The 27770-nt window shown below is 41.9% G+C and overlaps 2 protein-coding genes and 1 long non-coding RNA gene across 3 annotated transcripts in view; 2 read left to right on the top strand and 1 right to left on the bottom strand.

Moving 5' to 3' along the window:
* Positions 1–6599, bottom strand: part of CEP295 (centrosomal protein 295) — a 61636-nt gene extending 55037 nt beyond the window's left edge. Inside the window, exon 1 of the mRNA XM_081326905.1 lies at positions 6494–6599. The gene's annotated coding sequence lies outside the window, so the exon portion shown is untranslated. The remainder of the gene's footprint in view (positions 1–6493) is intronic.
* Positions 6600–6854: 255 nt separating this feature from the next.
* On the top strand, positions 6855–15031 carry CMTR2 (cap methyltransferase 2). The gene is made up of 2 exons (XM_081326540.1): positions 6855–7048; positions 10985–15031. Exon 2 carries the CDS (start codon positions 11003–11005, stop codon positions 13295–13297), a length of 2295 nt encoding a protein of 764 aa, XP_081182666.1. The 5' UTR covers positions 6855–7048; positions 10985–11002; the 3' UTR covers positions 13298–15031.
* A 6005-nt stretch (positions 15032–21036) lies between these two features.
* LOC308667135 lies at positions 21037–27498 on the top strand. The gene is made up of 3 exons (XR_014026238.1): positions 21037–21086; positions 21650–21767; positions 26516–27498. It is a non-coding gene; the product is annotated as an uncharacterized lncRNA (long non-coding RNA).
* Positions 27499–27770: the final 272 nt, after the last annotated feature.

The following is a 27770-nucleotide window of genomic DNA, read 5'->3' as shown; positions in this document are numbered from 1 at the left end:
TGGCCGGCATGACTAGACACCAAAGGCGCACGGAACGCTGTTACCTTCCCACCGTGGTGGTCCCTATTTTTCTACTTGCATTTCTTGCATGCTTTCGAACTGCTAGGTTGGCAGAAGCTGGGATGAGTAACAGGCGCTCACTCTGTTACGCGGCACTCGGGATTCGACCCGCCAAACTGCCGACCTTCTCATCGACAAGGTCAGCGTCCTAACCCACTGAGCCATCAAGTCCCTATATATTTATATTTTACACACACACACACACAAACACACACAGAGAGAGAGAGAGAGAGAGAGAGAGAGAGAGAGAGAGAGAGAGAGAGAGAGAGAGAGAGTATAATAAGAGGAGAAAGGTTATTTTAATGGTATACAGAATGATTATGCAAGTTTTTTAAAAAATCTACTGGCTTTGTAGCTTTTCTCATGGATCATAGAGGTTGTTTTGTTTTTCATCAACAACCTTTCAACCACTTCAGTGCTGTACATGGACATCTGTATCCAAGGAAATATACACTGAAAACATAGTAGTCCATTTACTTCGTTACAAAAGGGGATCTGACAGAAAGGCAAGAAGGGTTCTGACCTTTCATACAAAATGCTTTTCAAGTTAGTCAATATGCATTAAAGGTGAAAATATAAGGAATGGTGGGTATTGAATTGGATAAGTGTATTTCTATTCTGTTTTCAGCCATACTCTCATGTTTTCAAATTTCTCAGTTCAAGTGAAAGGCATAGAAATGCTGTTCTGAAAAACAGAGTTTTGAGGATGGCAAATATACACAATTTAAAAGCATCTCAAGGACATGTGTATTTTAAAGAATATGTTGCCCACAGCTTCAGCGCACTGCTGCAGATACTCTTGTGGACAAAAGGGCACAGGATAATTTAATACGTATTATAAAAGAAAAAGTGCTGCAACAACAGCTTCAAAAGAAAAGAGCTACTGAAGAGGGCACTAATGGATATAATTTCAAAAAATCTTTAATCAATAAACTTCTCAAGATCTTTTTTAATTAATCCTTGAGGCTTTCAGGGCACTCCAACAAGATTGTCTTAGCAGTTTGGCCGATATATTTCTTGATATTACAAATACAGTTGGATCTTTCCAAAACATTATTTTCTACTTTTTCGATTATCTTATTATTTCGTAATGCAATAGTTCCATATAGTTAAGAGAAGTGTAAGTTCCCTTTCAGAGAAAACAGCATATTTATTACATTAGGTAATTATCCCCAAAAAATCCCCACAAAAGCAAATACAGGTAGTCCTCAGGTTACAATGGCAGTTGGAATGGGGATTGTTGTAACTAAGCAATGCCGTTGTAAAATGTGATATCATGGGACTGCATCACTTAGCAATAATTCCTATTGCTGTTATAACCCTTAGACCAGGGATCTTCAAACTTGGCCCTTTTATGACTTGTGGACTTCAACTCCCAGAATTCCTCAGCCAGACACGCTGGCTGAGGAACTCTGGGAGTTGAAGTCCACAAGTCATAAAAGGGCCAAGTTTGAAGACCCGTGCCTTAGACAGTGGTGGAGAACCTATGGCATGCGTGTCAGAGGCGGCAATCAGAGCCCTCTCTGTTGGCACGCACACCACTGCTGGCAGCAGCAGGACCATCACGCCGCCACCGCCCAGAGCAGGAGCCCCGCCCAGCACAAAGGAGGCAAAGCGGCCAACTAGCAAACTCAAGTAGAGGTGGTAGAGCAGAGGACACCAACCATTGTCGATTGGTGGACTTAAAGAATAGGGAGGGGGAAGCATTTTGCATGCATGTGTGCACGGGGCCACGAGCATGCGAGTGCTGCAAATGGGGCAGGGCTAGTGCCTGCGTGATACTCACTAGCCCTGCCCCGTTCTTGCATGGTGCAGCGCCTTGTATCAGCGCTTTGCAGCACGGTGGCCATTTTTGCGCCCCTGGTTTTTGCATGCCAGAGGCGGCACTCAGAAGTGCCTCCCTGCCCCCCCCCGAGGGCACCACAATGCGCCTCTGGCACTTTGCAATAAACGAGTGGGTTTTGGGTTGTGGTTTGGGCACTCGGTCTCTAAAAGGTTTGCCATCACTGGTTAAGCAGAAGGTGGTGGGAATCCCATTTAAGGAGCATGGGAGTGCCATAGAAGAATGGGGAAAGGATGAAGTTAAGGGAGGTGTGGGAGAGGGTTTGGGATGCCTCTGTGAGCACTGGAAGGCCTGTGTGTGTGTGATACAGGGTTATTACAGGACAACCAGGGGAACGTACCAGAACAACTTGTAACTTTTCATGCTGGCCTCCCCACTGACTTTGCTTGTGAAAAGCCAGCAGGGAGATCGGAAATAGAAATCATGTGACCACAGGACACTGCAGGGGTGTGTTGTAACAGCCAGAACTTTTGAGGACTGGTTGTAAGTACCACCTGTTCAGCACTATTACACTTTAGCATGGTCACCAAACAAGTGGTCAATAAATGAGGACTACCTGTAAGGCCAATTCAATGCTCTGCACTTCTACAGCAATGCAAATTATTTGAGAAACATCCAGCACTGCAACCTACTATGGAAAGAAAGGCTTGCGGCATCTTGAAGGCTAAGAAATGATATAAACTTTTATGGGTTTCAAATTCCTATACCAGGAAGAGACATGAATGAATCCATTGATTTTATAAGATGCATACACATATCTTAAGTGGGATCAGATATAAATGAAATACAAGTAGTAGTTATCACTTTACTAACAGCCAGAGTTTATCTGTAAGAACAATTTCACTAATAAAATGCACGCTTGTGCATACACAAAGTATATGCAGAATACTACATTAACGCTTACGTGCTATTTAAACATTAAAAAACTTGACTTTTTCATTTTATAAACAAATCTTCCCCTTCTAGAAACAGTGCCTCCCAGACAATCCAGGATATAGTTGTTCAGGAAGCATACTGTAGACACACCTGGCCTAAGCACACTGTTTGTTAATTTCCTTAACAGCAAGTTATAGTGCCCTGTAATGTTATCCAAGAACAGACTTGCATGGGTAAAGTACCAGTGCTAGAAAAACGTGGTTTCTAGTTAAGTTAAGCAGCATTACCCATTACAACTTTCTTGGATGGTCCTCTGATTCTTTCTGCAATGCTTTATTATTACTGAAATAATCCAAGTTACAAGTATGCATCTCAATGGAATAGCTACAGACCTTTTAACAACACTAATCCTATTGCTTGTCATGAAAAAACTAAACAGGGCTGGAATGGATACAATATCACAAGGAAATCCTACTGCTGAAGACTAGATTCCCCAAGTCCTAAAACCATAACGCAAGAAGAGAAAAAGAAGCCATTTCTAAATTGTTACCCAGAAAATTCTAAGATATAGCCAGGAGCTGAGCAAAATTTCAGGGAGACACTTTCACTTTATTGTGTACAGATTCCTTCCTTTTTCTGCTTCCAATGCGCATTTAGCAAATGTTATTAGTACTATGCAGCAACCCAGATTTACAGTAGAAAAGGTGATATAGCACATCAAATCTGATAGTAATTATTTTAAAAAGTTGCATCTTAATCTAAGGGGATGCTAAAGTTGCAATGTGTGCACCAACATGTGTTCCAAATCACCTCTCCCAGTTCAAATAAGGTTTGCTGCAGAATCCATCGATTATTCACCAATTCCAGACAAAACTACAAAGAGACTGATCTATATTGGCTGGGACATTGTCAGTTCAACAATTCTATTGTTTTTTTTGCTAATTCCATGAAGCGACCATGTCATGAATTTAGATTCTCTTATACAAGATTGTTAGCTCTAAAGATATTAATTTTTCTTTACTGCTGATAAAACAAGTGTATCCAGCTTACCATTTTGTATTAAAGAAAATCTATTTATGCTGTTGCCCTTACCATCTTAAAAATGCATGCACAATTCAAGCTTCAATTAAATTATTACATGTTGCATTTCTCCAGATTTATTAGCCTTAATAATGCCACAAATCTCAATTCTGCAACCGATTTAAAGGGACATTTCAAAAACAAAAATTTACACCACAGGGCCAAACTTAAAGAAATTCACGCAATACTATTTTATTAGAGTTATATCTCGCTTTTCTTCCAAGAGCTCAAAGAAGGGTACACAGGGCACCCATCTCTCATTTTTCCCAATAAAAACCCTGTGAGGTTAATTGAACTGAGAAAAAAATGAGTAGCCTACAATCATCCAGGGAACTTCCATGGTTGATGGTATAATTGCACCTGGGTCTCTATGACAACACTCCAACATATTATCCACTTGACTACAATGGCCATTATTAGCTAAATTTAGCAGACTTTCAATAAAACTTTGGTTTTCTTTTTTACTTCGCTGTCATCCCATAACCCTTTTACAGGCAGTTTACCGATTTTACTTCCGTTTCTTGGGGTCACCCACAAGCCAGGTCGCCGTAAACCGGTGCGAATCTCACAATATTATAAAATAAGTATTCATTATTGCTTTTATTTACGTCCCCTTTAAGCTCCCGCAAAGAGCTTAAGAGGGAACTCCTACAACAGGGGTCTTCAAACTCGGCCCTTTTGTGACTTGTGGACTTCAACTCCCAGAATTCCTCCGCCAGGCACGTTGGCGGAGGAATTCTGGGAGTTATTATTATTTATTATTTATTAAATTTTTATACCGCCCTTCTCCCAAAGGACTCAGGGCGGTGTACAGGACAATAAATATCAAAATATAAATACAAAAGTTAAAAAGTTAAAAAGAATTAAATAATTATGCCCAATATAATACAACAATAAATGTGTTAAAACTAAATCCAACCCCAAACCCATCAGACCAGGCCAGATTGTTCAAATAAATAAGTTTTTAAATTGCGCCGGAAGGAGCGAAGGTCGGGGGCCATCCGGAGCTCAACCGGCAAGCGGTTCCACAGGTCTGACGCGCCCACAGAAAATGCCCTCCCCCTGGGGGCCACCAATCGACATTCTCTGATCGGAGGCACCCTGAGGAGGCCCTCTCTGTGGGAGCGCACTGGACGGAGGGAAGTTGACGCCGGCCGCAGGTGCTGCCGTAGGTAATCCGGACCCATGCCATGTAGGGCTTTGTAGGTCATTACCAGCACCTTGAATCTCACCCGGAGGGCAACTGGCAGCCAATGAAGCTCACGGAGCAGAGGTGTAACATGGGAGTATCGGGAGACCCCCAACACAACTCGCGCGGCTGCATTCTGCACTAGTTGAAGCCTCCGAGTGGTCTTCAAGGGCAGCCCCGTGTAGAGAGCGTTGCAGTAGTCCAAACGAGAGGTCACCCATCTGTTGAAGTTGAAGCAACCTAGAACTAAGGAGAAACTTCCTGACAGTTAGAACAATTAACCAGTGGAACAACCTGCCTCCAGAGGTGGTGAATGCTCCAACACTGGAGGTTTTTAAGAAGAGACTGGCCAGCCATTTGCCTGAAATGGTATAGGGTTTCCTGCCTGAGCAGGGGGTTGGACTAGATGACCTCCAAGGTCCCTTCCAACTTTATATTATTATTATTATTATTATTATTATTATTATTATTATTATTATTATTATTATTATTATTATTATTATTATTATGTCATAAAAGGGCCGAGTTTGAAGACACCCCCCCCGTCCTACACCCTCCTCCGACTTTTCTCCCCACAACAACCCTGCGGTATGGCCCATACTGAGAGAACGTGACTGCCCCAGGTTCATCGAAGAAGCTTCGCCACTCAGAGAGAGGTCGGACACGGTCCCAGCTTACAGAACCACAGAACTGAAGGGGCTTTGGAGGTCTTCTAGTCCAGCCCCCCAGCTCAAGCAGGAGAGAGACCCTGCACCATTTCAGACAAATGGCTGTCCAGTCTCTTCTTACAAATCTCCAGTGTTGGAGCAACCCACAACTTCTGGAGGCAAGTCGTTCCGCTGACTAATTGTTGTAACCATTATAATATATAATATAATATAAAGTTGGAAGGGACCTTGGAGGTCATCTAGTCCAACCCCCTGCTCAGGCAGGAAACCCTATACCATTTCAGGCAAATGGCTGTCCAGTCTCTTCTTAAAAACCTCCAGTGTTGGAGCATTCACCGCTTCTGGAGACAGGTTGTTCCACTGATTAATTGTTCTACCTGTCAGGAAGTTTCTCCTTAGTTCTAGGCTGCTTCTCTCCTTGACTAGTTTCCATCCGTTGCTTCTTGTCCTGCCTTCAGGCGCTTTGGAGAATAGCTTGACTCCCTCTTCTTTGTGGCAGCCCCTGAGATATTGGAACACTGCTATCATGTCACCCCTCACCCTTCTCTTCGTTAAACTACACATACCCAATTCCAGCAACCGTTCCCTATATGTTTTAGCCTCCAGCCCCCTAATCATCTTGGTTGCTCTTCTCTGTACCCTTTCTAGAGTCTCGACATCTTTTTTACATCGTGGTGACCAAAACTGGATGCAGTATTCCAGGTGTGGCCTTACCAAAGCATTGTAATTAATTCCCCAGTCCTCAACCCCACCAGGACAACAGACCCACGTACGCACCAAACCCCACAACTCTTCCTTCACCCTCAGGGGCATCTCTTCAAACAGCTTCTGCTAAGCCGCTTCCGCTTGCGTCATAACCGCTCCATCAACCGCCAGCTCAGAACGCGCGCCCTCCCGCCTCGCTAGTCTCTCGTCCAATTAGAATGCGGCGGGGAACCGAGGGCGGGCTCTCGCGGAGAAAGTCTTTCTGCGCATGTGCGTCTGTTTAAAAAACAAAAAAAAAAAACAAAACGCCAGCAGGTTTTTGTTTCCACCCCCTAACATCACGCGGCAGGTTACGCACGCGCAGCGACTTTTTTTTTTTCCTTCAGGCGCGCATGCGTTCAAGGCGCTCTCTGAATAACTCGGGAACCGAACAGGCGGAAGTGCGCATGTGCATCAGTTGGACGATGTTTCAGTCTAGGCGCGATTGTAAGAATTGTTTTCAAAGAAGGTGAAGTTGTAAAATAAGGGGAGGTTTTTTTCCCCCCCCGAAGTTTTCTGCCCTAGCAGAGGGGATCTGTTGACAGGGTATGGTGGGAGCCGAAGCTGAGGACTTTTGAGAGTTGCCAGGTTAGAAAAGATGAAGAGGGGCTCGGGTTAACGGGTGGTGGGTTAAGTCATGTCGAAAAGGGTGGCTCATATTGGTGGGATAGGCTGGTCCATATATTTTTAAACTTTAAACATCCTTTAAGAGATGCTGTCTGTTCATCAAAGGCTGCCGAGATCTGGCCAGATGCTGTGAGATCCCAGAGCAAGGTGGTCCAACCATGACAAGTAAGACTTGTGGACTTCAACTCCCAGAATTCCCCAGCCAGCATGGCTGGCTGGAGAATTCTGGGAGTTGAAGTCCATAAGTGTTAAAGTTGCCCAGGTTGGATTGCCCTGCATTAGAGCATCTATCTGTGATCCCTGAAGCTATTTAATGCATTTCCTTGTCCTAGTTTCTAGGCCAGAGTTCCCCATCCTGGTAGAATTCCCATAATCCACAACAAGAATATGCTTAAATTTTGCCTCTTGTTGGAATATGCTAGAGGGTAATATCTAAAAGGCAAAAATCATCTCTTAGTCAAACAAGGTTAATTATTGTTCTGCAAGAACTACTTCATGTAGAGTTTCTGCCTGAAATTAGAAACTGGATGTCATGCTCTTCTGCATCAATGTGACAGCCACCACCTTCTTAATAATGATATGTACGATAATATGATAATTCTTAATTATAATAATTTTTATATTGGATGAAATGCCTCTTGCGCCTTTATTATCTTTTCCATGTTGGCTGATTTTGGCCTTGTGACTTGAGGATTGTGCCATTCATGCTTCTTTTTCTTCCCATGTTCTGTTTTTTGCAATGATACTGATATATTTCTAAATTTTTTCATGTTTATGGGGATTCTCAGTCATCCAGGTCATGGTTGTTCCCAAAGCTGCTTTTTCAAGAGGCAACTGTACTTTCTTGTTTTTTCCTTGAAGACATTTTGCTTCTCATCCAAGAAGCTTCTTCAGTTCTGAGTGAATGGTAGAGAACGGAAGGATTTATATTCCTTGCGGTCATCTGGTAGTTAGCACTCTCTCTGTAGAGTGCTTTTTATTATAAAAATAGCTTTTGATGGATTTTATAATACGGTACAATTGGGTTTAGCTGCCTTAGAAACCTTCAGTTGAAAGGAATCCATAATTGAATTGAGCTGAGCTTCCGGTGACTTCGTGGACAACTTCATGTTGTTTCTTGGGCAACAAGATAAATTGATCCGCCTTCTGCTTTTTATTTAAACTTCCCAATATAGTTTATAAACTTGGTATTTCCTGTGACTGGTAGTATCTCATCAAGTATTGAACCAGGTGTCACCCTGTTTATCTTTTTGAGATCAAGAGAGTAGGTTTGGTGCTGCCAATCAATAAAACAGTGGTTAAAAACTCTACTACAGCAAACTTAGAAAATAGATTGTAAAAACAAAAACTGACTGATTATTTCATGCAGAAACTGGAATTCTTTTCCATAATAGGTAGAACTTGGACCTTTCTACAGCATTTGCAACGAGGTTCAGAACAATAATCAATGCATTCCTTCCTTCTAAAACAAAAAAACCTACAGTAAATCAAAATTCATTTATCTGTGAGTAAATCATTGTACTTTATGAAAACTGTTTTTAGTTAGACACGCTTAGGATTTTATAGCCATGGTACATTCTTCTTCATGTCTGCATATAAAGTTCATTAAGTTCAGCAGGCTCTATGAGCTGGTAAGGTTTGGTTTTACTTTTATTCTACCTTTCTTATTTTTATTAACTCAAGGTGGTGAACATATCTAATACTCCTAGGTCAGGGGTAGGCAACCTCGGCTCTTTTATGACTCATGGACTTCAACTCCCAGAATTCCTGAGCCAGCTGGCTCAGGAATTCTGGGAGTTGAAGTCCATGAGTCATAAAAGAGCCGAGGTTGCCTACCCTTGTCCTAGGTCTTCCTATTTTCCACACAAAAACAATCCTGTGAGGTGAGTTGTACTGAGAGAGAGTAATTGGCCCAAAGTCACCCAATCAGTTTTCAGGCCTAAATCAGGATTAGAACTACTCTCCTGATTTATAGCTTGATGCCTTCACCAATAGACCAAACTGGCTTTCCAGTTTCTTTTATATTTGCGTCCTTATTTTGAAAATATTCTAGAAGTAAATAGAAAAACTTGATATTTTAAATGGGAGGTATAATGTGAGCTACAGAAATTTTAAATTAGTGCATTGTAAATGGTTTCCGACTGTCCTTTTGAGATATATTAGAATAGTTATAACAGAATATAGATATAGGGATATACCAATTATATAGAGTATCACTTTCCTAAATAATGTTCCCATTGATTTCAAATACAATAATATTTTAAATAGCTGAAAGGATGAGATTTGGTACCTTTTTTGTCCTCTGAGCTATTATATAAAAATGCTGGAAAAGGTTTCTAAACAATGAGTGGAGAGCAGTGCTCTGGGCCTTTTTAAACTGACCTTTGTTGCTTTTTGTTATTTAGCATATTTAATTTCATATTAGTATACCGTTGCTCAAAAATATTTCTTCTTTTGGTGTCATCCCAGCTGGCTACTGCTAAGCTTGTAAGCCGCCCTGAGTCTTCGGAGAAGGGCGGGATATAAATGGAATAAAAATAAATAAATAAATAAATAAAATAACATTTTTGTTTTAAATTCTTTGAAGTTGGAATCTCTTAAAGAAATGGAAGTTGTTTGGGTAGCTTTTATTCCCATGTGGCGTTTGCGTAATTCAATAAACTTAATCATTTGGGAATCCCATCACTGCAGTGGACAAATTTAAATGCTTATAAATCTTGAGGTACCTTCAAAATACTTTTAGCATAACTGTCAACCATGGAGATTATTTTAATGTCTTGTTTATTTTCATAAAATCTAAATCTAATATTTTTTAGAAAACAGGAGACTATGAATTCCAGTCCTGCTTTAGGCAAGATAGCCAGCTTGCTGACTTTGGGCCAATCATGCTCTCTTGGCCCAACTTACCTCACAAGGGTGTGGTGGGGAATATAGGAGAAAGAAGGAATATTATTATGTATGTTCGTCAACTTGAGTTATTTATCAAAATAATAAAGATGGATAATTAAATAATAAATAAAAATCACAATCACTATCCGCATTTATATAATTTACTTTTTCCTTTTTGATTCTGTTTTTTTAAAAGAAAAACAGAGATCTAAGTTTTTTATTTTATTTATTTATTTTAATTCCATTTATATCCCGCCCTTCTCCGAAGACTCAGGGCGGCTTACAAGCTTAGCAGTAGCCTTCATTCTATGTATATGCCTGCTTATTAGGGCTTTCACACACCCCCCAAGCGGCATTATTACAAAGTCAGCTTACCGTAATTGCCCCCAACAATCTGGGTCCTCATTTTACCTACCTCGGAAGGATGGAAGGCTGAGTCAACCTTGAGCCTGGTGGGACTCGAACCTGCACTAATTGCAGGCAGCTGGTGTTACTTAAGGAGGCATTAGCCCACTGCTCCACCAAGGCTCTTTACATTTTTTTACATGGTTTTCTTTACATTGAGAATAAATGCTAAATTCTCATTAGAAGGTTCCCGTTTTTTCTGGTGCTTAACATACTTTTCATTCAGGGTCTGCCTTCCCATTTACATATGATGATAACTTTATTGTCTATACTGTGTGTACTACAACTACATCCCCCAGAATTCTCTGCTGCTCTTGAATCCCAGTACTTAAAATATTGGGATTTGTTAACCTCAATACACAGTTTGGGAAAAAGCGTGTTTTGAATAGGAAGAGTATGGCAAGAACACCTCATCTGCCTGATTACTGGGATATAAGTTTTTGTTTTCATAGTTTCATCTTTTCTTCTAAGCTGAAATGCTCAGCGCATAGGGGAAATTTCTTTTTCTTTTTGCGCTAAATGAAAAGTCAAGGAAGTGTTTTACTGAGTTCTTAAATCATTACTTCATTTCTTTGGTCTTTAAGCTCTTCATTTTCTTTCTAGATTTTCCTGGATCTGAAAATGAACAGACAGAAGGCCACGTATGATGAGCAGTCTATAAATCTTGACCAGTTTGGCACAGATATCCTTGCTGAAATCGAAAAACTGTTTCAGAAGACCTTTTCGTATACCAAACCAGCCAACAATGAGTGGCAATTGCCTGATCCCAGCCAGGTTTTTACCTCCAATCACAAAGCCTTCAGTTCTCTTGAGGCTCTCAAGGATTCCTTGAACGAAGTCAAGAACAAACTTAGCGATAAGCAACTGGATGAGTGGCATCAGCACACCTCCTTCACCAACAAAGCAGGGAAAGTTATTGCCCACGTCAAGAAGTCGGTCAATGCCGAGTTGTGCACTCAGGCTTGGTGCAAATTCCACGAGGTCATTTGCAGTTTTCCTCTTCTCCCGAGCGACGCGCTACAAAATGGCGAACTCAACTCAGTTCATCTATGTGAGGCCCCTGGCGCCTTTATAGCCAGTCTCAACCATTATCTGAAGTCTCACCGTATCCCTTGTGATTGGAACTGGGTCGCCAATACCTTGAATCCCTATCATGAAGCAAACGATACTCTTATGATGATTATGGATGACCGGCTTATTGCCAATACTTTGCCCTGGTGGTATTTTGGTCCAGAGAATACCGGAGATGTCACAAGTCTGAATCACCTCACGGGGTTGCAGCATTTCATAAGCAACATGGCCACCGTTCATTTGGTCACCTCAGACGGGAGTTTTGATTGCCAGGGCAACCCAGGTGAGCAAGAGACGTTAGTTTCTCCATTGCATTACTGTGAAACTGTCACTGCTCTAATGACTTTGGGCCATGGAGGCTCTTTTGTTCTGAAGATGTTCACCTTGTTTGAACATAGTTCGGTTAACCTGCTATTTCTCCTCAATTGTTCCTTTGAGGAGGTTCACATTTTTAAACCTGCTACGAGTAAAGCAGGGAACTCTGAGGTCTATGTGGTTTGTCTGCGCTATTTGGGCCGGGAGGCCGTTCACTTCACCTTATCTAAGATGCTGCAGAACTTTGGGTCAGAGCTGGTGACAAAAGCTCTGTTTCCCCAGCACCTAATTCCAGAGTCGTTTCTCAAGGTCCATGAAGAATGCTGTTTATTCTTTCACAAGCACCAAACGGAGACGATTTCAGAAAACCTCCGACTCTTTGACTATATGGACGAGGCGGAGCAGGCCAGGTTAAAGGCTTTGCGGGAATGCTGTGTCACATATTTCTTGCAGAGGTTCCAATTAAAACCTATTTCCCGAAATAACTGGCTGGTGAAGAAGCCTCACGCTGGCTATAGCATGAATTCCAAATGGTTTGGACAGAGGAACAAGTATTTCTGCACCTACAACGAGAGAAAACTGCTGGAATCCTTGACTTGGGAAGATAAGGTAGTAAAAGGATGCCTTAACCAGTGGATTGATGAACACGTTCTTGGTAATGTTGGGAAGGGCTGTGTTTTAGAAGGAGCCCCTGGCAACCTCGACTGTCGTTTATGGTACACCTTGGAAGGCCAGCAATTGCCAAGAGTTAATTTTTCCCCCTTCTGTGACTGTGAGGTATTGAAGAGCCTCAACGAAGCCATTGAAAAATCTCTAGTCGGCCAAACTATTAACGGTGACCTTACAAGAACGACGTACGCAGAATGCCAATTTTGCTGTGTTCTTACAGCGTCGTCGGTGCTGTCTGAACTGTCAGAACTTATGGAATATTGTGAATATATTCCAGACAAAGATGGCACAAGCCCAAGAAAGAAGTGCTTGGTTTTAGGCTTCCCGCCGTTGGATGATGATGAAAGTAGGTCTGGCTTGGAAGTTAAAAACGTGGAGTCAGCATCTCTCTTGACTTTTAGCTGCTCTTTACTACACGACGGAGAACCAAAGTATCAACTGCATTTTTTAGAATGCCTCTTGGGTGCACTTCCTCAGCTTCAAAAAGGAGATGCGTTGGTTTTGCCCGTTCTTTCTTGCCTCACCCGCTTTATGGCTGGCTTAGTCTTCATATTGCAGAACTGTTTCCAGCATGTTTCCTTTGCTTGCTCCACGTCATCTCAGCCTCTAAGGACCAACGCTGTCTTGCTCTGCGCTGGATACCGAGGTCTTCCAGACTCAGTTTTCCAATACTTGCAACAGCTAAATAAACTTATGCGGACCCTACTCGACTCCAGGTCCTCCCAGCAGGTCTTACAGTTTGTTCCTATGGAGAATCTGCTGAAAGGATTGCTGATGGAGTTCCTGTGGGACCTCAACACCGCTATTGCAAAAAGACAGTTGCATTTGATTGTACAAATTGAACAGCAGAATAGGACATGAGGAGATTACAGCTTTTTCTAGTTTGGCTAGTTAGGCATATATATATATTTTAACTATAGAGAACATGTTTTAGCTTTTGCCGAAAGATGCCTCATGAATTGTTGAGGAAGAGGTGAATATACAGTCTAGGCAGGAGTGGGTAATCCATGGACCCCGAAGCACTGTTGTATTGCGTCTCTTGGCTGCCCCAGCCAGCCTGGTCAATAGTAGGGATACCACTGGGAATTGATGAGGCAATAACTGGAGCACCATAAATACCCTACTTTTCATTTCTTGTATTAGGAACCCTGGTGGCACAGTAGTTAGAATGCAGTATCGCAGGCAAACTCTGCCCACAGGTTGAAGTTCGATCCTGTTGGGGCTCAAGGTTGACTCGGCCTTTCATTCTTCTGAGGCCTGTAAAATGAGGACGCAGATTGTGGAGGGTAATATGCAAATAGCGCTTCTATATCGTAAACCACCCAGAGAGTGCTGTAAAGCACTACGTAGGGTGGTATCTGCACTATTACTAGTAGAACCTCTGTCTGTAATCCAGCTTTCTCCGATATGGTGTTTTCCATGTGCGTTGGAATGACAAGTCGCACAATTCCTTACAAGAGGCTGTGCTGACTGGGACATTTGGACCGGCAGCTGTAGCATTTATGGAAGATGGCTAGGAACGATTGCCTTGACAGACCTCGTTCAAGGCTGCTTTTATGGCACTCTCATGTCAGTGAGAACCTCTGGTTGCAGAGAACATGTGAATTGGGCACCCATCAGAGGGAATCAGCTAGGTATGTTAAACAGACCAAAGCCTTGCAGTGTGAGCAAGTATCATACATTAAAGTTTCACTTTTAAGTAAACAGCAGCTATTTCAGAATACAGAGTTTTGTGTGAGCAGTACTAAATGTCACATTCCATTAATAGAGTAAATCCAAGGAAGATGACAAGGTCCACTTAAAGTAAGCTCCAAAACATCAACCTGGTGTCTTTTTTTTTCACATGATGTGGCAGCTGTGGAACACAGTTGATGTGGTTGTGTTTGCATGCTTGTAAAAACTCACTCCCGGGTCTGTGTATGGCTCATTAATGAAACACTGTCATATATCTGTGCAGGCTTCAGTGGCTGCCATTTTGGATGTTGGAAAAGTTGCTGTGTAGGTGTGTTGTAGAATGTGAAAACTGATTTCTAAGAAATCCAAGGCAGTGATGGTAAAAGGCAAATTGTGGCTAAACAGCTGAGCACAACAGGTAGTTCTCAACAGCCACAACTGAGGCCAAGATTTATATTGCCAAACGAGAAATTTGTTAAGCGGGTTTTTCCCCATCTTACAACTTTTCTTACCACAGTTGCTAAGTGAATCACTGCAGTTGTTAAATTAGTAACACGGTTGTTAAGTGAATCTGGCTTCCCCATTGACTGTGCTTGTCAGAAGGTCGCAAAAGTTGATCACATGACCTTGGGACCCGGCAACAGTCATAAATATGAACCAGTTGTCAAGCATCTGAAGGTAAATCATGTGACCATGGGGATGCTGCAATGGTCATGGGTGACTTTTTTCTGTGCTGTTGTAACTTCAGATTGTCACTAAATGAACTGCTGTAAGTCAAGGACTACCTGTATTTAGGCTACCTTATGTCCAGAGGAAGAAATTGCCTTACTTCCCCTCTGATTTTATTTTAAATCATGGGGAATAATAAAGTTGGAAGGGACCTTGGAGGTCATCTAGTCCAACCCCCTGCTCAGGCAGGAAACCCTATACCATTTCAGACAAATGGCTGTCCAGTCTCTTCTTAAAAACATCCAATGTTGGAGCATTCACCGCTTCTGGAGGCAGGTTGTTCCACTGGTTAATTGTTCTGTCAGGAAATTTCTCCTCAGTTCTAGGTTGTTTCTCTCCTTGATTAGTCTCCATCCGTTGCTTCTTGTCCTTCCTTCAGGCACTTTGGAGAATAGCTTGACTCCCTCTTCTTTGGGGCAGCCCCTGAGATATTGGAAGACTTGCTAGCATGTTGGTGTTATTTGGTTTTTAAACAATTCACACTTCATGAAAGAAAAAATCCTGGAGAAACAGCGCTTAGAATGCAGTATTGCAGGCTGACTCTGCTCACTGCCAGGATTTCAATCCTGATGGGGCTCAGCCTTCCATCCTTCTGAGGTTGAGGACCCAAATTGTTGGGGGCAATATGCTGACTCAGTAAACCGCTTAGAGCAGGGGTCCCCAACCGGTGAGTCACAGCCCACTACTGGTCGATGGCCTGTTTGCAACCGGGCCGTGTGAATGGCTGGCTGGTGTGTGCGGGTGCTCAGGGCCTCACTCGCCTCACTGTCACGGGCGCTCGGGGCCTCACGCATGCGAGCATCACAGGAATTCACGGCCCGAGCGTTGCAAGTACTCGGGATCTCACCCGCGTGAGCGTCGCAAGTGCTTAGCCTCCTGTAAACATCACGGGTGCTTGTGGCCCCACGCATGAGCATCGCAGGCAGCCAGGGCCTCACTCATGCGAGGTTCGTAGGTGCTCTCAGCCCTACTCACGTGAGCAGTGGGTGCTCATGCACCTGTATGCGTGCACACATGCACCTGCCCTCCCACAAAACCATCCCCTTTTCTCCCCCCTCCAGGCCGCCAACCCAAAAAGGTTGGGGAACTCTGCAGTAAAGCACTATGAGGCGGCATATAAGTCTCAATGCTACTATTGCTTTTCCCTCTTGATGCAAGATATATTTAAAATCAAACAAGACCACAACCCACTTGCGTTCTCTTGCAGAAGCCTTAGAGCGGTATTTCCTAAACTTCCAAAACTATAAACATCAATATCCAGAATTTTCGTCTACGGCCATACTGGCTATGGGATTCTGGGATTTGAAGTCCGTACGCCTAGAAACTGGCAGAAATGAGTGACTCCGGCAGGGTTTTTGCAATGCAATAATTCATTTTCAAGTATTCAGGGTTCCTGTGAACTGTGCTCCTGACACAGCCATGGCCTTAAATTCACGTTCAGTGTTGAAACAAGCCCACTAAGAACTGCCGCAAAGTTATATGAGATGGGGTCCAGTTTATGCTTGAGATTGCACAAATGCAGAGTTAAATACGTGGGAAAGATTCTGGGATTTCCCAAAGGTGAATGTGGACTTGGTTTTTCACGTCTCACTTATTTCCCTTTGCGAAAAGCATCTTTTAAACCCTCCAAAAGTGGATGATGTTCTGAACCAAATGCCTGCAGTCTTATTTCAATAGTTTGGGGTGGTCATTTCATACATTGCTTTAAAAAAAAAAGAAAAAAAAGTAGTGCTGCTGCTTTAAGAAATTTTAAAGCGGTAGCACCCATTTTTTCAAGATGCTTGCTTTTGACCAAGTTCTGAAGCACTTCTGGCATACATTTTTTGAACTGTGTGCACAGTCTAGAATTGCGACAATGCTTGCCAATTAAATGGAGGCAGGGATGGGGGAGTGTAGCGATAAAGGAAAATATTTGTAGCGCAGGGTTGAAATGAGGGACCCTTGTTGCTCTCTGAGCTTGGCTGTTTTCTTTGTTCCATTACCCATACTAGGTAATGTCATCAGTGCAATTACAGTGTTGTTTAGTTTGGGTAATGAAATGTCTTCAAGAAAGTAATCAAAGAGAGCAGTAAGGTTGGTAGAAACTCGAAACTGGTAGAAATAACATTGGGTAACTGCCAGAAAAAGAACATTGGCAGGTTGGTAGGCTTCTGCTCAGCTTTCCACCTTAGAAGGTCACTATTCATAGTGGTGTGTGCAGGTACTCCTCGACCTACGACCACAATTGAGCCCAAAATTTCTGCTGTTCAGTGAGACATTGAGTTTTGCCCCATTTTACGACTTTTTTGCCACAGTTGTTAAGTGAATCACCGCAGTTGATAAGTTAGTAACCTTGGATATGTGAATCCGGTTTCCCCCATTGACTTTGCTTGTCAGAAATTTTAAAGCGGCAAAGGGGGATCACAGGACCCCGGGACACGGCAATCGTCATAAATATGAACCCCTGGCCAAATGGCCGAATTTTGATCACCCGACCATGGGGATGCTGCAATGGTCGTAACTATGAAAAACGGTCAATTAGTGCAGGTTCGAGTCCCACCAGGCTCAAGGTTGACTCAGCCTTCCATTCTTCTGAGGTAGGTAAAATGAGGACCCAGATTGTTGGGGGCAATAAGCTGACTTTGTAATAATGCCGCTTGGGGGGGGGGCAAAAGCCCTAATAAGCAGGCATATACATAGGATGAAGGCTATTGCTAAGCCATTGATTTGTGCTTTAGATTGTAAGCCACCCTGAGTCTTCGGAGAAGGGCGGGATATAAATGGGATTTTTTAAAAAAAGATGAGGCTTTTGCAAGGATGTTATTGTGATTTGGGGGGGGGGGGGGAGACTGTCCAAAACGTTATTTTATAACATATATAAAGGGACTAAGAGAGGCGTCTGTATGCTTGATCTCAGAAGCAGCTTACATTAGAAAATAGCTTGCTAATGAGTCTTATCGTGGGTCCATCTGACATGTTTCTGTCAACAGTGATCAGCTCTTCAAGTTGCCAGGCAGAGTCTGCATTTTAGGCATACAAATTTTGCGGTCTGTGATTACATAAAGTAGAAGTCTTGAACCTGACGCTATCTGGGCATGCTGGACAACAAACTCCCAGATTTCGTATAACAAATTTTATTGGTTTTTCCAGTTTTACATTTAAGTATTTGGAAAGCAGCATGGTGATTGGGCAGTCAGTAGTTCAGTAACAAAACCTTTAGTACGTATCTCAGGTTACCTCATCAAAAATTCCTTCTCTATTTCCCTTAACATTTGCTCTATCATATTTAAGCTAGTAAATTTCTAATTATAACACGCTCAGTTAAAACATTTTATCAATATATTTTTGCTTATACATATCCATGTCCTGTTTTTCAGTTTTACCTAATTTTCAATTTTTAATTACAGCATTCCAATTTAACCCTTAATATCCGTAACATTTAAGTTTCGGGCAACCCAAATTTCCTTTATTTCACTACATAAAAATTATCGTATCTAAAATACACATGTTACTTACTTAAATATATTCTTATTTTATTTCATAAAGATTTTCTATTTCTCATCCTAGTACCTCACCACTTACTAATAAAATATCCTTTAATATCTCAAGTCCATCTCAAGTCCATATTACCTGGGCTAAACAATAATTCAAAGCTATTTCCTAATAGTTAATTTTCATTTCCCTTATAAATCTAAATCCTAAACTCTCGGATTTCTTAGCCAGCAGTACCTGCGTAATCCTTGCCCATTCTGTTAGCATTGTCAATAGCTGGGAATAGTATATGATTGCATTAAGCAATGGCCTCTTGAACAAGCCTTTTGCATTGTGCTAAGGCAGTTTTTTCGACTTGGCAACTTAAAGATGGGTGGACTTCAACCCCCAGAATTCCTCAGGTAGAATTCTGGGAATTCTCATGGGCTGAGGAATTCTAGGAGTTGAAATCCATACATCTTAAAAAAAGTTGCTGAATTGGAAAAACAATTTGCTAAGGCACGTCATGATTTACACGAAGCAATGCTGTGTGCCACAGATGTCTTACTTCAAATCTGTGGATGACTCTTAACAAGAAGCTTGTGCTATTCATCCTTAGTTTTGAGTTTTTAAATGCCAAATCACACCGCTGATATTTAGCCACAACACTATCAACTTTGGATGGATTAGTTTTGATTCAGTTTGTAGGTTTGGGGTCATGGTTAGGATGGGAATATAAAACTCAGATGCCTAGGTTTTCTGTTCCTACCTTGAGAGAATTGTTATCTTTCAGCCTGAACTACCATACAGGGTTTCTGTTATGTAAAGCACCCTGAACTCATGATAGACATGGGATAAAAATACAAAATAAGATATTTATTACTTTTATAGTCTCCCTCCCTCCGTTCTAAAGGGCCATTAGCGCAGCTAAGAATAATAACATACTTGAAACATTAAAAAGAGCACGTAAAGAAAACCTTCCTATTTTAGGATTCTCAAATTAATCCACTACCTTTCTTTATTACAGCATTAAGAGCTCTGTGGAAACGCGGACAACATATAAATATTCTGTTTCTGGAGGCCGAGTGGGAGAACATCAGCTAGCAAAAATATTTCCTTCTCTACGTGTTTGCCCATTCTTCCCCCTGACAGCCACCTTAAAGGCTGGAAAACTGCATAGCAACCATAAAAGGAGTGCTTCTTTAATTATAATAATGTGCCCAATTATATGCAATAAATAGGTCAATTAACTCTCCATGCACTGTGCTTGCAGCTGTTAGGAGTTGTTGAATTATTGCACTTGGGCAGTGTGTTTTGCTGGGCTGGCAGGCTTCTTAAATTGAAGAGCCTTTTTTTTGATGGACTGTGGAGATCAGTTCTTAGCCACCACATCAATGAGGGTTTTCTCCAGGAGAATCTGTACCCAACCCGGTCCCTTAAGTCTTCCAACAGTGTCTTCATTGTCACAGTAATTGACACCAGCCACCTTGCTGCTGGCAGTTCTCTTCCTTTCCACCTTTCTCAGCAAAGATCTATGTCTGCACGATGTGACCAAAGCAAGGTAATTTGAGCCTGGATATTTTTGCCCTCAGGGACGTTAAAAAGACCTAGTAAGAAGAAATTCAAACCCTATGGCAACAGCAAATGTCGCTTACCTAGATGAGGGTGAAATTATTTTTATGCATACTTCTATGAGCAGGAGAAAATGCATGTACTTGATTGACTTTAATGGTAAGTGAAAGAGGTACCTTCCCCATTCCACTTCTATGGGGCTATAATATCTGAACTGCATAAATTCATGCAGCCAGTAGATGGCAGCAACGAGATCTTTACTGCTCCAGTATCTAGACCAGGTGGCTCAGTGGGTTAGGATGCTGAGCTTGTCGATCAGAAGGTCGGCAGTTTGGCGGGTCGAATCCCGAGTGCCGCGTAACAGAGTGAGCGCCTGTTACTCATCCCAGCTTCTGCCAACCTAGCAGTTCGAAAGCACGTAAAAATGCAAGTAGAAAAATAGGGACCACTACGGTGGGAAGGTAACAGCGTTTCGTGCGCCTTTGGTGTCTAGTCATGCCGGCCACATGACCATGGAGACGTCCTTGAATAAGTGCTGGCTCTTCAGCTTTGAAACGGAGAAGAGCACTGGCCCCTACAGTCGGAAACGACTAGCACGCATGTGCGGGGGAACCTTTACCTATCTAGACCAGAGGTAGGCAACCTTGGCTCTTTTATGACTCGTGGACTTCAACTCCCAGAATTCTGCAGGAATTCTGGGAGTTGAAGTCCACGAGTCATAAAAGAGCCAAGGTTGCCTACCCCTGATCTAGACGTAGCCCAGATATTTATAGCCATTTCCCCTTTTCCCAACATTTTGAATTATTTTTTTATTTACCGAACGCTTTTAATAAATAGTCTGTCGTATAAAAAAGAGCATAAAATAGCAACAGTGTTATTAAATCGGTTTAAAACTACAAATATAAAGTTTTCTTTTACAACATTAGAGATTATTAAAAGAAGGGAATTATGCAAGTTGAAAGAAGGTAACCTTTTAGTGCATTTATAACTGCTGTAAAGAAGATTGGAAGGCATTTTTTTTCATGATTCAACCTGTTTCTCTTCTCTTTCCATATTCTTTTTTTTTCCTCACCATTTTCTCCTTGCATTCTTTTTCCCCTTTAAATATTTTATTTTGTAATTTTTCTTCAATAAAAGTTAATTTAGAAAGGTTAGAACTTTGGATCAGCCATGGAATCTGTACGTGAGGAGATTCAGAACGGATAAAGGAAGGACTTCTTTACAGGTAATTCTTGACTGATGACCATAACGGAGCCTATTATGGTTGCAAGTCATGACGGTCATTAAAAGTGAGACAACCATGTGATCACCTTGCTTAACATCTCCCCCCCTCCTCTCCCTGATGCATTTGTTAAGGGGAGGACAGGGTGTCTCAAGGGCCAAAAAAGGTCCTGGAAGGCCTAGAGTAGTCTCAAGCCCATCTGCCTTGGACCTCTGAAGTCCTTTTCTGCTCTCTGAAGCACCCTGTGCTACGTTTCCCGCTCCTTGGAGTCCTGGGAGACTTTGGACCTGCTTCCCCCCCACACACACATACACACCCAGTGGGAGGGGGCACCATTGACAGAATTGGTGACGTGCAAGAATGGTGAGAGGTACAGAATGTGGATCATACTATTATTTAATAAGGTCAAGAACAGGGGTGAGCAATTAATTTTCCCAGAGGGCCACATGAGAAACTGAGACTATTTCAGCCCAACTGCCACAGGTGCAGAAAAGCTCTTTTTCTCACCAGCTGATTCGTCGTCTTCTGCCCCCCTACTTATTTACATTTTATTTTCTAACTTTCAGTTGGTCTAACGCAGGCCCTATAGGGATAGTCAAAAGGGCTGGAAGTAAAAGGCCCAGGTCTGGATAAGACTGAATCTTGGGGAAAAATTGATATGGAAGAAAAGAGAAAAGAACAAAAGTAATGGTAACATTTTTGAAGACAAATTAATTTCAAAATAGGGGCCTTTGAGGTCTTCTAGTCCAACCTGCTGCTCAAGCAGGAACCCTATACCCGTGGTAGCAAACGTATGGCATGGGTGCCACAGGTGGCACGCAGAGCCCTCTCTGTGGGCACACACACCTTCGCCCCAGTCCTAGGTCTTCAGCTGGGTTATATAAAACCTTTTCGCTTTAGGCCTCCGCTGCCGTGTACAAAAAAAAAAAAGGTTCAATCAATCAATCAATTTCAATTTTCTCGCGGGGAAAAAAAGATCTCACAAAGTTGGAATTGATTGAACTTTTTAGTCCCACCCAGTTTGCTGTTACCACCGCAGCCATGCCCACCCGGTGGGCCACGCCCACCCAATGGGCCACGCCCACCCAGCACCTGACTGTACATAAGTGGGTTTTGGGTTGCAGTTTGGGCACTCAGTCTCTAAAAGGTTCGCCATCACTGCCCTATATACCATCAGGAAAATTCTCCTTAATTCTAGGTCGGTCCTCTCCTTGATTAGTTTCCATCCATTACTTCTTATTCTACCTTCAGATGTTTGGAGAATAGGTTGATCCCCCTCTTCTTGGAGGGAAAAGCCAGGTCTTTAAAGGGCTTTTGGAAGGCTAAAAGTGTGGAGGCTTACCAAACTTCAGTGGGCAGAGGATTCCATAGGGCAGAGGCTGTTATGGAAAAGAGATTTCTAGCTCCCATCACACGCAATATTTACAGGAAGGGATTCGGTTATTGCCCACCTTATCTGTCCTGGTAAGCCAGGCAGATGTCCTTAGAGAAAGGAGGACTTTCAAATAGCATGGTCCTGTGTCATGTGGGACTTTAAAAGTGATGACCAGCACCTTGAATTGCACCCAGAAAGAAACTGTAAGTCAGTGTAGCTCGCATAACAGAAGTGTTACATGGGTAATCCCACTGCTGCATTCTGGACCATTCTAGGTCTTCAAAGGCAGGCCCAGGTAGTGTGCATTACAGGAATCCAGATGGGAGGTGAGCAAGGCATGAGTGTGACCATGAGCAAGGCCTCCCTCCCAAGAAGTCAACTGCAAGCTATTTCTGTACTGTTGTCAAGAAAGTAGGTGCACTTCCAGATGAGACCTCCAGAAGTTGACCTCTATTTGAGTAGATATTTCTCATATAAAATTCCCTCACTTTGTCTTCACAACCACCCTACTAGGAGTCTTGGTTCAGATATAGAGATTTTTTTTAAAAAAAACACACTTTTAATCCGTTGCACAAGGGTGGAGTCAGGGTTACTGAATGGAGTTGAGCGTTTGCTGGCCGGATGCCCTTCTTGACACCTATGCAGAGTTTGCAGCAGATATTTTCTCTTTGCGGCCTAATAGAGAAGCATCTGCTACTGCCTAGGATTGAACTCTAAGTCTCCTGAGTGTGAGGCGAGTGTCTTAACCTCTACCGTTCAGAGATTGGTTATAATTCATAATTATAATTCATTTCTTGCATAAGCAGAGATTTGACCGCAATGTTTTTTATTTTGCTACGTGATGTTGATAGCTTATATATTCATTATGGCAGCAGTACGTTTATGACAACTGATAAATAAAAAACTATTGCTTCAAATCAGGCTGTCTCACTATAGACTGCTTGGGCTATGTTCAACTGTATTTAACATTTCTGCCTTTTCATTTGTTAAAAAAACCTCTTTTTTCCTGTCTGCCACTTTCATTATTCTCTCTTTATTATGGTCAATCCAGGGGCATCAATAATAGAAATTATATTTCATGCTGCATTCATTGATTTGGCTATTACTTACCTCCAAGAGAGCAAAAATGTCAATAAACATTGAAGTTTCTGCCAACATTTGGTTGCTTTTAACAAGCTGAGCTCTTAAATTATTTCCTTTAATAGATGAGTTCTCATCTGTCAGGGCCAATTCCATTATGAAATTAATTAATCTAACTGATGTGGACCACTGAGTTATAGTTTTGGCAAGAAAACAACAATCCAAACCACAATACAGATAGTTTTTGGCTTACAACAGTTCATTTAGTGACTATTTGAAGTTACATTGGCACTAAAAAGGGACTTATGACCATTTTTCACATGACCATTGCAGCATCCTCAGGGTCACATGATCAAAATTCAGACGCTTGGCATCTGTCTCATAGTTCTGATGGTTGCAGTGTCCCGGGGTCATGTGATCAGCTTTTTGTGACCTTCTGACAAGCAAAATCTATGTGGAAGCCAGATTCACTTAACAATCATGTTACTAACTTAATAGCTGCAGTGATTCACTTAACAACTGTGGCAAGTAAGGTCGTAAAATGGAGCAAAATTCACCTAATTGTCTCATTTAGTAGCATAAATTTTTGGCTCAATTGTGATTCTAAGTTGAGGACTACTTGTACTTTACTCATTAGATTTGAAATACCTCCTCTCTGTCATGGTTCCGATAGATGAGACCAGTAAAAGTAAGAACTCTGAGGCAATTGCTTTCCTCAAGGTATACATTTAATGGCTACATAGTATTGGCACGAACAAAGGTGAAACCAAGACTGAAAGTCCCCACCCAAGGTTACATAGTAACAAGTTGAACTTCCCACCCCCGAAATATGTCATAAATCACAATTCCCAATTAACTACTTTGGCGGGCTTTCTAACGGAAGATCCAACCTGCCAAAACTTAGGTAGTAGCTTGACCTTGGTTCCCACAGGAAAGTTATTGTTATGACTAAACTAAACTAGAAAAATACATCCCCCCCTCCCATTGCTGTGGCAACCAAAAATGAAGTGAGGATGGCTGTGGCCAGAATCATTTGAAGATTGACACTCTCCCAATAAATCTAGTGAGGGACAAATAAGAAAAAGAGTGAAGTTAATGCTCATTTTTAAAAACTGGCTTGAAGGCATATAAATATATTTTGTTTCTCAGGGATTATCTGTGAGCTTTGAAGGGAGAAAGAAAGAATGAGCTTAGTAAGGAAAGGAAAGCTGGTCTCAGATATTGTGGTGATGGAAATGAAGAATAAAATGGTGCTTTTCCAAAAGGCAACTGGACTTTCTTGGGTTTTTTTTTCTTTGGAAAAAGTTCTTTAGGACTGAGAATGCTTTGGGATGAGAAGCAAAAGAAAAAATAAAGTCCAGTTGCCTTTTGGAAAAGCACTGTGGGAAGAATCCAGAGAAAGGAATATTTTGGGGAATATTAAAAAGGCAGAATATATTTCCCCAAAGGATCTTAAAGGCAGAAAAGCAAGCCCAGTTTTTCTTAATAGCCCCAAGCAGAAACCAGTTTTTAGAAATGCAGACGTAATAATCCATTCAGGAAGCTTGGAGCCAGGAAGCTGGAAGCTGATGAGATTAGGAAGACAAAGACCCCTAAAATCTACATATCCCCACCCCAGCTCTAAGGACAGGAAACATAATAGGATTAACCCACCAATACCAAGAGGATACACTCAGACTCAGGTCACAGTACATGACATAGGAAATACAAAGCCCTGAGTCCTCAGGGAAAGGGCGGTATATAAATGCAATTAAATAAATAAATAAATAAATAAATAAATAAATAAATAAATAAAAAAAACAGGAAACAACCTCAAATGCCCAAGAAGGTATAAAAGTCCATCACTCCCAGCAACATGTGGTCAGCTTTCCCAGAGCCATGCTTCTGTCTGGCTTTGTCTTCATTAAACTACAACCTTCTTTCTAAAGCAGTCTCCATTTTGTTTATTCCCGGCTTGGACTGGACCCTGATGAAGATTTTTCTTTCAACAATTTGGCGACCCAGAATGGGACTTCAAGCTAACCTCTCCAATGGACTGAGACTGGTATGCCCCATCTTGCTGGCAGCAAAACAGCACCTTTGGGACAACCATAGCCTGGATGGTTGAGAATCTCCATAGACTATGAAGTGGTGCCTTCCATCCATGTACATTAGATGTTGGGACAATGTCCTCTCTAACATCTGAAGAGAACAAGCAAAGCAAATTCTTAATACAAGTAGTCCTCAACTTATGACTCGTTGCTCAGTGACCACTCAAAGTTCTGACAGACACCCCTCAGAAAAAGCTACTTGCGACCTAGTTCTGGAGTTCCAACAAACACTTCCGCCCCGCAGTTGCCACATTTTGGTTGCTTAGCAACCCACCCCATTTACTGCTGTTTGCTGTGTCCCATAATCAGGTGACTTCAAATGACAACATTTTTGCCGGAAACCAGTGTTTACTTCCAATTTCCAGCAAAAACTGGCCTATGGTGAACAATGGGTTTACATAAAAACCACGGGGTTCACTTAAAAGCCTCTGGAAAGAAAAAAAAAGGATAATAAAATTAGATCAGTCACATAATAACCATCTTTACAACTGCCACAATCTACAGCCGTAATTGCCAGGCCCAGTTAAGGTCATAAAATGAGGACTATATCAACACGGCTTGCTCTTCCCACAATGTTATCAATAAGAAGCAAAAATGGAGGTGCTCGTGAAAGGAAAAAATCTGTTTTTGGAGGACATCTGGTTTTACTTGAATGTCTTGCTTTCTGAAAAGGGCTAACACAACAGCCAAAATAAAATAACAGATGCCTATTTTGTTTATAGCAGGCTGCTAAAATTTTGAGTTTCTAGTTTCTATCCTTTTTTTTCTGTAAAAGTTAACCTTCTTCCATGTCGATTTAATGGAGAATGCTTCTTCATCTTGACCTTTCCATTCTCTAACTCTTTGTGAAGCACTAAGTTGACTTGTGACTTTCTTCATTTTTGTAGATCTCAAAATCCTGGGAATGCACAGAAATCATCATGAACCAATCAGTTTTTCTTCCCAATGATTAACAGGAGCATGTGAGGAACAGGATTGCTTCCAGCCATTTTCATGCCTGGAACCACCAAAATTCCATCACCCTCACTCCACTTAAAAGGAAGAAAGAAAGAAAAAAGAAGTAGTTACAACCTTCTTTACAGATTAAATGCAGGTGTTTGTTGAGTGGTTAGATTTATATCCCATTTTTCCTCCCAAGATTTGAAGATGGCTCTTCAGATTTTATAACCGAACAATCATCTTGTGAAGTAGACTGAGGTGAAAAACAAAAATTGTATGTTGTGAACGCACATACAAAACGTTGCACTGTGAGCACATCCAGCATCTTCTTGATTTTGATTCCCCATCAGACATCACTGCACATAAACATACAGCCTTGGTGGAGCAGTGGGCTAATGCCTCCTTAAGTAACACCAGCTGCCTGCAATTAGTGCAGGTTCGAGTCCCACCAGGCTCAAGGTTGACTCAGCCTTCCATCCTTCCGAGGTAGGTAAAATGAGGACCCAGATTGTTGGGGGCAATTAAGCTGACTTTGTAATAATGCCGCTTGGGGTGTGTGTGAAAGCCCTAATAAGCAGGCATATACATAGAATGAAGGCTACTGCTAAGCTTGTAAGCCGCCCTGAGTCTTCGGAGAAGGGCGGGATATAAATGGAATTAAAATTAAAAAAAATAAAAAAAATAAATTAAAGCTAGCTAGCTTGCTTCCATCCTTCCTCCCTTCCTCTCCTCTCCTCTTCCTTCTTTCCTCTCCCTCCCTCCCTCCCTTCCTACAATAGAGCCTTACAAAGAGTTCATATGCTCCTGTTTAATTTCAGTGCCAGCTTTGCATCCCCTTAATGCAGCATGATTTCAATGCAATTTTCAGAAATAATGAAGCAAAACAGCTCTTAAAAGATCACACCAGAAGCAGCAAGGAAGTTCTCGCTGTAATGATATTACCTTCGGGTGAAGTAGAACTAAGGCTGCTTACATTTGGTTAGCTAATGCACCTGCAGGTAAAGGAGATCTCAAAGTAAGAGGTTGATAGAGCATCCTCACATCAGCTTTGAAATACGTAGAAGCCTTTGCCATATCTTTTCTTCCGAAGGAGAGTGGCAGCTAGAAAACCCACTACAGACAGGTGTGATTGAAAGCTAACAGCTTCTAGTGCATTTCACCAACGTTATGTAATCATAATTACCCTGCTGGTCAACACAATGG

This window comes from Vipera berus (assembly GCF_964194415.1).
Source record: "Vipera berus genome assembly, chromosome: 4".
NCBI lineage: Eukaryota > Metazoa > Chordata > Lepidosauria > Squamata > Viperidae > Vipera > Vipera berus.
This window is presented reverse-complemented; position numbering and strand designations above follow the sequence as displayed.

Bases quoted from the DNA above. Each gene is read 5' to 3' on its own strand.
- CMTR2 (XM_081326540.1), top strand. From the start codon at position 11,003: ATGAACAGACAGAAGGCCACGTATGATGAGCAGTCTATAAATCTTGAC.